We start from the raw sequence: 11,404 nt of genomic DNA, 5'->3' as shown, positions 1-11,404 counted from the left end.
GAGAAAAGAAGTGGTCCAAGCACTGAGCCTTGAGGAACCCAGTAGCAAGAAGTTGTGACTTAGAAACCTCACCCTTCTAGAGTCCCTTTCACACTGACCGTTGGTCACAGAAAATTGCCTGAACATTGCCAGATCGCCTTCTGTGTGAATGCAAACACATCCCGGGATTGATTCCGGGATCGATCCTAGTAACATTGCCGGGTTCATTGCCGGAATGAGCTCTGTGTGAACAAAAGCCAGAACCAATGCCATAAAGGATGTGTCGTAGTGATGACGCACATTATCGTGTGACTCATTACCGGGTGTTTGGAAGGTAGATTAACGTTCGCGATGCAAAAATATATGCAAACTGTAACGAAGCAGAGATCAGTTAGCTCCTTTCTATCCGCACAAAAGCTGAGATCTTTTGGACCTTTACGGGTTGTATGTGAACACACACACATATTCTGGGAAATCACTGGCACTGTGAATGAACTAAAATCTAACGTTCCGTGAACAATTGCCGGGACACATTACCTGTGTATTATATGGAATTTCAGTGTGAAAAGGGCTCAAGACACCTTGAAGGACCTACCAGAGAGTTAAGACTTGAACCACTTGAGTGCGGTTCCTGAAATGCCCTTCTACATGAGGGTGGACAGGAGGATCTGGTGGTTAACTGTGTCAAAAGCAGCAGACAGATCCATCAAATTGAGTAATTAGGATTTGGAAGCTACTCTTACCAGTCTCAGGGCTTCAGTAACCGAGAACAGTGCAGTCTCAGTTTAGCGGCCGCTTTAGAAGCCAGATTGGTTGCTGTCCATGAGGTTTGTCTGTGCAAGAAACATAGAGAGTTAGTTCAACATAACTCACTCAAGTGTCTTAGCATTGAATCAAAAAAGGGATAAAAGTCTGTAGTTTTCTAAAAGTGTTGGATTTAGAGAGGGTTTCTTAAGCAGTTGGGTCACCCAAGCCTGCTTGAATGCTGTGGGAAATGAACCAGAATGAAGAGTGGTGTTGATAATGTGAGTAAGCGTGAGTATAACTGAAGAATAAATTGCCTGAAGGATTTGAGTAGGGATAGGATCAAGCGGACAGTGTGAGATTAGAAGTGATGACGAAGTGGTCTGAGTGTTGTCCATTGAGCAGTAGCGTGTGTACTAGATAAGGTCCAATTGGTTACCTGATTTGTGAGTAGCTGTAGTAGACACGCTTGAGGTCAAATGAGGCAAGCAGAGTGTTGAGGTCAGCAGCCTGTTGTTTATTTGGGTGGATGTTGAGGTCACCGAGTAGTACCAGAAGAGTACTGACCTTAGGGAAGTTTGAGAGTAACACATCAAGCTCCTCTAAGAAGTTACTCATTTGATCTGGGGGACTATAAATAACTTAATGAACAATGGATTGTAACAGGGTGGGTAACAGTAATGTGTGTGATTCAAATGAACTGTTGCTGGTAAGAGATGGTAGACTATCAAATTTCCATTCTTTGGAAATAAGTAGACACACCCCACCACTCTTCCCAATTGGCCGTTGGGTGTGGGAAAAAGTGAAATTAGTGATAGATGACAAAGTCTGCTTTGTTTACTAAATAGACTGGCAGTTCTGGTTGATTTATACGTTGAGGTGGAAAGGAAATTCCCATTAGCAATGAATGGTTTTAAGCTAATGTCTTAAAGAAGGAGTAAAACTGGAATTACTACATTGAACAAAGGCTTACCTCAACTCTGCTAACTGTTTTTCTCACTTACTGTACATGTTCAGTGATGTAGAAGTAACCAAGTAATCGGCAAAATCTCTGAAACATGACAAAGTAAGGTATATTTCATCCCAGAAATGACCATGATGCCATTTTTACTTGTCTGTAGTTGCAAACCTTTATGACTTTATTTCTTTGGAACACAATATAATAGTTTTTGATAGTGATAGTCAATGGGATAGAAAAAGCTTTGGACCCCATTTATTTTTATGTCAATGGACATAAAATAAATAAATAATAAAATAAAATACCTTCTCTTGTGTTCCACAGCAGAAAGAAAACATTAAATCCATGCATAAAAATAAAAAGAACTGCAAATTGAGATGAATAACTGAAACAGACACATTGACAGTTTATTTACAAAGCAATTTAATATAAATTTATTAAATACACACACACACACACACATATATATATATATATATATATATATATATATATATATTTTTTTTTTTCATCTTTTAATGTTGACATTGGTAATCTGTATATACAATAATTTCTCTACCTGATTGAATAAAACTAAAGCTTACAATTAATAATTATTGTAACCAATATCGTTTCCGTTGTTTCCTTTTTATTTTTGATAATATTTCTTTGACAAATCTAGAAAAGGGGGTTTCCTTGTACAACCTGGTGGTCACCATTTTTACATCGCTTTACAGAATAAAATAATAAAGGGTGACAAATAAATGTGGATAGGGCATTTCACCCATTACATCTGTAAATAAAAACATTTGCATGATGCAGCATCCATGCTAATAGGTCCAAGTCATATTAGAGACAGAAACAAAATTACTCCATCTCGAAACGTATGCGGATAATCTAAGCAAAAGCAACTGAATACCGGAAAACTTCTCCTGACTTGCTATTTGTAGCTTTATTATTGGCATTAAATTTACCCATTTCTTAAAACATGTACATTTGAATTTTATTACAGTGCAAGATAACAAGACTGCAAGTATTAAAAACAACACAATGCATGATGTATAATATAATTTAGGTCCATAAAAAGCTTTTTGGTTAAATTATAAAAATACAGCAACCGAACACTTGAAAAAGCGGCACTTTTTTAAAATGCAAACACTAATGTACTTCACTGAGGAAATGTAATGTTTGTCTTCAAGCTGAACGTTTCTCCACTCCCTGTTTAATGCCTAGCACCAAGTGTAGGAACCAGTTGAACTGCACAGTCCAACCCTTGTCCCGACAGATCTCGATTTGGTCCAAGAAGTGTTGTTTGGCCTCTTCCTCGGAGCGTCCGACCGTTAGAGCTTCCCGTATGTACTCGATGTCCTCTTTGCTGGTTAACTGAGGCATGCCGGTCATCAGCATCATGGAGAACAGGATGATCAGCAGGTTGGTGTGGTGTCTCAGAGCCAGGTAGGCCTTCAGGCAAACATTCTGTGATGAGGGAGAGGGAGATTACGTTTAGTCACAGCAGAGTAGTCTGTTGTCAACAGCTCAAATTGTAGGAACGTACCTGAAACTGGAGGAAATGAGGGCTGTTTTTTTTGCCTGTCGTGCTCATCACATAGAGAAAATCAGGAGTCAGCACAAAAGGAACTCGCTCCTTGCTGATCCCCATGAAACTCTTGTAGTTTCCAAGTATGTGACCGAAATCAATGTGGAATAGGTTGCCTAATTGAAAACACATGCATTTTGTTATTGTTCCTTGAGGTGGTTAACTAATGAAACAATCAGGTTTTAATATAAGTAGAGCTCAAACTCAGCATTTGCATAAAAAACCATACAATTTTATAAAGCGCATATCAAGGTTGTACAATGCAAGCAAAGGGAGCACATTTTTGCAGGTTGTAAAATTGTGAGTTTAAAAATGACATGAAAGCACTTAAACAATTTGTCTGTTAAAACGTGTACATTATTTGAGCAGTAAAGCTTTTTTAAAATCTGCATTTTTACAGTCGTTTGGGGATTTTAGGGTTTATAGTATTAAAAGGTGTAGAACTGATTATAAGAAAAAGATTGTTTATTTATACAATTTTACGTTAGTAAATTATTTTTTTCTACACCAAAACCATATTAACATGTCTTGCAGATATATTTATTTATTTATTTACGGAATATGGAAGACTTAAGCTTGAAATACTGAACCTTAAATAATAATAAAAAATAACATTAGTAATTAATATTATTTTATTATTTAGGGTTCAGTATATTAAGCTTAAGTCTTTCATATAATATAAATATTGTTTTATTGTTATATTATAATTTTATTTCAGATTTGTTTATTTCGGATAATGGTTTTATTTAACAATAACAAAACTGATTCACTTCAATTTGTAAGTACAACTGTGTGTGCGTACTGTATATATATATAATTATTTTTTTGCTAAAAAAATGTAAATTATGCCCAGATGCTGTTGACTGAGCTTAACTTGAACAGAACCTGGAATATTCCTCTAACAGCCATTTCATAGCAGAGAGATTCCAGTAATGACAATAATTACCCGACTCTGTAATCATTATGTTGTCATTGTGACGATCACCGATGCCCAGGACATAAGTTGCCACGCAATACCCTCCACAGGAGAACACAAAGCGTTCAACAGCCTGCTGGTGCTGAAGAGGTGGTGTGGGATGGAAAAATGCACAAACACATCAGCAACGTCAGACCTTTTTCACATTTGCATAAAGCAAACACAGACATATTAACAACCAAACCTCTGACGCAAGCCCTAACCCCCTTATCAGAAGCTGAACTTTACCAAACCTGCCCACGATGGTACATGAGTGTTTAAAAATAGCGCACTGGAAGTGTGTAGGTGCTGTGTTTTGTCTCCACAAAGGCAAACCCCCTCAAACAAAGACTCTAATGCGACAGGAAGTGAGAGATTTCCTTCCTCTTTTGCACATACAACAGTATAAATTGAAATAATATACCTTGTCCTCATTCACACACTTTTCACGAAGCCACTGGCTGAGGATCTCATCTTTAAAAGCTCCGGTGTTCCCGACAGTACTTTGTTGAATGTTAGCGATAGTAGTGGCATCCTTCACTATTTCAATCATTCCTACCAGAGGAACATGAGGAAGTCATCATTTTATTTGACTTGATGCTGTGTGCAATGCATGTACTTTTTCCATTGCTTAATAACATTAAGAAACACATCAACCACCATTACCAATTTTATTTCCAGTGGAAATACATCCATACGGTAACAAGGAAAGATCCAAAGACTCCAGTTCCCAGATAGACTCCATTATCAGTAGAATCTGAGAGAAACAATGGTCTATTTGAGAGACAGCACTGATAATGTTGGTCAGGACTGCTAGCATGCATTTAAATGATGTCTACCTGTAATATCAGCATGTCCTGACGAAGGTCATCCCCGTCTTTAAAGATGATCCCAATCGTGTCACTTGACAAGGTGGTGGGGTCGGCTCGTTTGAACTGCAGCCAAAGGGGTTTCTTCTTGGATGCCATCACTTTGCATTGTTCAATCTACAATTCATAATAAGGTGCAATAATTAATGGGTGTATTATCCTGGACTATTGATTAAAAAAAAGTGTCTTCTAGAGGATTCTTTTAGAATTATTTTGCAAGTAAAATGACTTAAGATATTATGTTGTGTTTTCTGAAAAAAGAATCACAATTTAGTTTGTTTTTGCTTAAAACAAGCAAAAAGATCTGCCAACAAAGATTATTCTTCTTACCCCATTGGCACATATTTTTGCTTGTTTTAAGCAAAAAAAAAAAAAAAAAAGGTTAACAATTTGCTTGTCAATGAAATGTATCTAAGTTCAAGACTTTTTTTTATATTTATACTAGAAAACAAGAGCAAGTAAGAAAATCATTTTTTTTGTGTGCCGTATGGTTTTACGTACCACAAGGGCCCCTGCCCGTAGGCCTGGGTCATAAGGCACTTTAAAGCTGTCTGGCAACCCTGACGTCTGCAGAACTTCCAGTTTCTGACGCAGCTGTAAAACAACTACATTGTTCCCACAACATTAGATATGTACTGCATTTGCCTATTGCAAATTTGCTAGGGACAAACACTGCCTGCAGTTATCACCTTGTGCTGACACGTCATACTTTTCCGCAGACATTTGCTTAATCTCACGAGTAACTTTTTGCAAGGCCTCTGTTATCTCCACCTGCTTCCTGAAGTCCTGAAGCATGGCTTCACCACAGCCACGGAGGTAAGCTTCAAGTATTACGGCATACCTCTGCTGATAGTGCATGGATTGAGCGATTTCGCTACGCAGGAACCAGAACAAGAAATGGCCAATCCGCTGGCTCTGTGAAGGGGTCACAGGAGTTAAACCCAGAAACTCTTTAAAAATACTATAGACGAAGGATGAGGTTCTGACTTACTCTAAGCGCACGTTTGAGAAGAAACCGGGCAAGTGCACTGTCATGGTACGGTTCGAATTTTACAGCCTACAAAACAAATAAGCAGCAACAAAGATTAAGATTTTTTGGCTGATCCAACACAGGGCAACTATTTTAGCAATATTTCTTAAGCACTTTTCCACTGAGAATGGGTAACAAATTTCTAACTGGATATTTTAGATCGGTTATGTGGGCCTTGCATCTCACCTGGTTGCCCAAAGTTGCCCAGCAACATTGCTTAAAAAGTTGCCATGTGTATAATCAGCCTTTGAGTTGCACAGGAATCTCCCATTACATGTAAATGTTTACTTTGCATGGCTGATTTTAATAGCCAGCTGAAGTTTATTTATTAATGTTGAGTTGTTATGTCTGAGCAGTTATGCAAAAGCAACCTCAGTGTGTTGTAAATACCCAAGCCTCACCTGAACAAGCTGCAGGAGATACCGCAGGACATCGTCATCTTCCAGAGTCTCCAACTTCCGGACGGCCAAAGTGCGCACATTTTCATCAGAGAAGTGGCAGTCCAATAACTGTAAAGCCAAACCCACATCTAGCGAGCTTCGGTCCCAAACAGTGCACCTTTCAATAAGATGGTGCGTTATCATTACAGCCTCTTGTTTCCCCCACTTGACCGAGGAAAGAAACTTCGGATAGGCTTTGGGATCCTTCATGCACTCTTGCCGGAAGTGCCAAAGCAATTCTTTATCTTCGGAGCTGAGCGGATGCAAAGGGTCGGTAGCAATTATCTGTTCGAACTGTTTGCGCAGATGGTTGGGCATCTCTCTTTGCCCACGCTCCCCTTCCTTTTCCGAGTCTGGAGAATCCTTGCTTTTGGGAAGAGCCACAGGGTAGCAGTACTTGTCCAGGAGAATGGCAACAGCCATGGAGTTGTCCTTGTCCGGGTTGGTTGCGGATGTGAGTTTGTCCGCGTTAACGCTGCTGTTGTCTTCACTCTTCTCAGGCATCTTCCACATGTGCAAGATGAACTCTCCTTGTCTGAGCAGGGAGCGGTGGTCCACCAGTAGCAGGTTGACGTAGTACAGCAAGCGGCTCTTGTTTTTGCATTCGTATTCCTTGGACGTTTGAGTCTGCGCTTTTCCACACGATACCTGCAGGCTAAGTCGGGCACCTTTGGGCAAATCCTTGATCTTTATGTTGAACTCCAACCAGGTGTTCCAGAGCACCTCCTCGGTGAAGGGTTTGGAGGTTGTCCTTTCTTGGGCCAGCAGCTGTTGTCCGTGGAAAATACTGGCTTCTACAAACACAATCAACTCGGAATTGCGTGGCAGCACTGGTATGTCAATCCCCAAGATCTTCACCCTGAATTTACGATTGCAGTCCCAAAGGGAAATGGTAAACACCTTCTCGTGATCTTTCTCAGTGATGGTCAGTTGTTCATGAGTACCAGCGACTCCAGTGCAGTCATCGACCTGAGACCAGTCCTCTTTTTGGACCACATCTTGTTCTGGGTTTGGAGGATGCTCTAAAACCAAATGGATCTCTTCACCATTTTTAAGACACTGTCTGATCCAGTGGAAATCTTTGATGGCATAGTTGCCATATAGGTATTCCTCTCTCCCACAAACCCTCAAGACAAAATCGGATTCACTGACATCTTCTGATATGCCTAAAATTGCTCGCTTTTTACTTATCTTGGCAAAGAAGCTCTGAAGAACCTGGACAGGGGTGTCATCTATAGACACCTTAATAGTCTGGCTTGTTGTGTCCTTGTGTATCACAACCAGGATGTGATTGTTGCTTATTTTGCTCATCAGGTATTCAGGGAGAGGCTTTGTGGTCATCCATGGATCCATCGAGTAGAGTTTGGGATCGCGATCAGACAGCTCAATTTTCCGAGGGGTCAGCAGCTTTCTTCGCGTGAACTCCAGTTCGTCGTCATGGACGTTGCTGACATCTGTGACATCATATCCGATTAGGTGGTTCAGAAACCGTTGATATTGAAGCGAATCCTCGGAAGGCTGCGTTCTAACAACCAGGTGAATCTTGCCGACCTCTTTTCTCAATGCCTTCCAATATCTGATACAGTCAAGGGTTTGGAATACCTGCTGCTTGTCGTAGATCTCATACCAGTTGCCTTTCTTCTGGTAGAGCAGCATGCAGTGATCCGGAGAGTATTTTTGGTAAAATTCAGGACACAATTTAGTGGTTACAGCTCTGTGCCAAATCTGAACCTTCACCTGCTCTACCGTCCAATTACCAGTCACGTCTATTTGCAATGTGTCTGGATTCCTGCTGTTTTTATTGGTGGTGGGAAGTACAAACTCCACGGCTATCTGATCCGTCGATACAGCTGAGTTAGATGTAAATGCTTTCATCTTTCTTCTTCTCCTCTTGTTTTCCTCTCTACGAACTACTGGTGGTTCTTCATCACTGGCTTGGTGTTCCATAACCAATGCTAAATTTTTAAAAGAAACATTTTTTTTTTTTACTATTTAGTACTAAGGCTGGTTATTTTCATGCACATATATTAAAAACCAACATAGATCACCATCGCAATATTTTGACAATTAACGATTTACATTCTAACTATTAACCCATCACCCATCCTGAATATTTGACAATGCATGAATATTTATTTATGCATAATAATAATAATAATAAAATGTATAAATATAACAATTAAATGATTAGATCTGAATAATTTCCCTCAAAAAATAAAAAAAACTTCCATCAATACTAGCTTTTAAAATAGCAGGTGGACATAAAATATATTTCTGGAGGAATCACACATCAAATATGACTTTTTATTTATTGAGGCATTTCCAGATATTTTAAAGAGACATTTCTAAATGTATTCTAGTTGTTACGGGGATACATTATCTAACACACCATCTAATACGAGTTAACGTTCACTTTATGCAAAGGAAGTAAGCAAAGCAGGAAGCACATATGAGCTAACCCCTTCAAACAACAGTAACAATCTTTTTTTTCTTTCTTTTTTTTAAAGCAGAAAAGTTCCCAAATAACGCAAAAATAATGTCACTGCAATCAGTTTGTTTCCTACACCGATCAGTTTGCTAGCGGAAACTTAATAAAAGGAATATTTCCATGTTGTAGAAACACCCCGCAAATGCGGAAGTTTCTTACATTAATAACACTCTGAAAAGTGTTATATTTACAGTTAAAACACAAGTACTTTATCTATGGTGCAACGTCACTGTTGCATAAATTAATAAGACAAACTGATTATAATACTGATAGATCAGAAGTAACGGTTTTGCCGGAAGATTGCCGTATGAAAGCGGAAAAAATAATAAAACTCACCGTTCAGCAAACGCAGAGCCAATGACCCTGAACGCGGTCGGGTGAATCCTTATGCATGGATGTAACGAAACTCAGTACAGACCACATGACAGAAAAACACTCTTATTCCAGCAGTTATTAATCGAAAATAAACGCGAGCAGTCACAGAAGCGCGTTTCTCCTCCTCTCATCATCTGATCACGCATGACGGATTCAGCTGCTGCTCCCATTGGCTGGACACATATTGGGTCACTTTCTACACCGAAGAATACATGGTAGGATATGTATTTTTAAATATGCAAATATGTTTTGCATAGAAAAAACGGAATTTAGATTTTATTACGATACTTATTTTAAATGCAAAGTTTATTATGAATTTTAAATCAGGTATTTTCCAGTTCATGCGTTCAATAATCAAGGCACTGTTCTTTGCACTGACCTTGCGTTAGTAATTTATTTTTTTATAATGCATTGACACTTTATTTGGACTGGATTTGCAATAAAAACGCCTCAACATTATTTTAATGTTTTTCATTTTATAATATATTCTTATTTGCCAAATTGCAAAAGGATATATATATATATATATATATTTAAATTTGTGTTTTTATTTAGTTGTTTACTTGTCAACAACACAAAAACTGATGCAAGCAAATTTTTAAGATCTAATTAAAGTTTTAAAGTCCATATTATTCACCCAGTGTGTCAAACTTTCACTATGTTACTTGTGCAATAGTGTCCTCTAGTGTTAGAGTTCGAGATACACATTAATAGTGTAGATTTGTTTATTCAAGTTTTTACATCACAATATTTTACATCTGGGTCGGGATAGGTCTGGCTATATGTAATATTTTTTAAATACTTCTATGCAAGTTTATGCAATCGGTTTATTATGCACTATATATATATATATATATATATATATATATATATATATATATATATATATATATATATATATATATATATATATATACAGTCGCTGAGCTGACATTTACAGCCGATTAGACGGTCAGAGGCATTAAATAACCTTTAAATAACAGTTATTATTATTTTATATATATATATATATATATATATATATATATATATATATATATATATATATATAAATTTATAAACCGTCTAATCGGCTGTAAATGTCAGCTCAGCGACTGTTTAGCCATACAAGCATGACATTGTAAGATTTCAGATCATTGCAAAACACCCATTTGCATTTCCTTGCAGAGCATGACAGAAGTTCCCAAACGTATTACTTCATGTCTTTAACCAACAAAAACAGCAGACTGCTAACTTATTAATTAGGTCAATGTGTTTTTTATACTAGCTTAGAAAAAAAATATATTTAATGGCCCCTCAGGCTTTTCCTCAGTCCATTATAAGTAACATATGATCTGAAGAACAGACGTCATTTGCAGTGCCTTTCGCACAGCCAATCAGAGAGCGGCTACAGCAGAAGCCCTGTGATTGGCTGAGGATTTGTCTAGACGTCATTGTGAGCTCAGCCAGGGATTGGTCAGACCTCTAGGTTATTTGGTGTCCAAGGCGAGAGATTCTGCAATTTTGCGTCCCGTCCAGCAGATGGCGCCCCAGCCGGCCGTCTGTGTCGCCTGTGAGCAAAGCCGGCCCTGGGTCAGACCTTCCCATTAAAGACATACACAGTTATGTACATTATGATAAACCTTGATAAATCATTTTCTTTACTAAAAAGTAAAGTTTTGAAGAAACTATTTAAACACTCCTTGAGCTTTGCAGTAAAAAAAATTTGCACCCTCAGATTCCAGATTTTCAAATAGTGGTATATCAGCCAAATATTTTCCAATCCTAACCATGCATCAATTGAAAGCTATTATTAAAAAAATTATCTTTATGACTGGTATAGTGGTCCAGGGTCATTATAAACCTTAAAGGTTTATAGATAAACCAAGGCTATCCTAAAATCACTAAAAATAAACTTAAAATTAAATTGCATAGGGTGTGTGCAACAGTTCAGAGAATGTTTTATTGTCTTTGACCATCTTTATTAATTAATGTAATATTTACTTCATAC

The 11,404-nt window shown here is 38.0% G+C and overlaps 1 protein-coding gene across 1 annotated transcript; it reads right to left on the bottom strand.

Annotated features, from left to right (window-relative positions):
- Nucleotides 1-2,289: 2,289 nt before the first annotated feature.
- Nucleotides 2,290-9,589, bottom strand: LOC127956869 (phosphatidylinositol 4,5-bisphosphate 3-kinase catalytic subunit gamma isoform). The gene is made up of 11 exons (XM_052555119.1): nt 9,376-9,589; nt 6,513-8,506; nt 6,073-6,138; nt 5,771-5,996; nt 5,583-5,686; nt 5,052-5,198; nt 4,879-4,969; nt 4,637-4,767; nt 4,204-4,315; nt 3,216-3,373; nt 2,290-3,136 (listed from the first exon to the last, which is right to left on the bottom strand). The coding sequence occupies exons 2-11, from the start codon at nt 8,496-8,498 to the stop codon at nt 2,855-2,857; spliced, it is 3,303 nt and encodes a 1,100-aa protein (XP_052411079.1). The 5' UTR covers nt 8,499-8,506; nt 9,376-9,589; the 3' UTR covers nt 2,290-2,854.
- Nucleotides 9,590-11,404: the final 1,815 nt, after the last annotated feature.

This window comes from Carassius gibelio, chromosome B4 (genome assembly GCF_023724105.1).
Source record: "Carassius gibelio isolate Cgi1373 ecotype wild population from Czech Republic chromosome B4, carGib1.2-hapl.c, whole genome shotgun sequence".
NCBI classification, from domain to species: Eukaryota; Metazoa; Chordata; class Actinopteri; order Cypriniformes; family Cyprinidae; genus Carassius; species Carassius gibelio.
The sequence above is the reverse complement of the archived record's forward strand: the minus strand, read 5'-3'. Positions and strand labels throughout refer to the sequence as shown.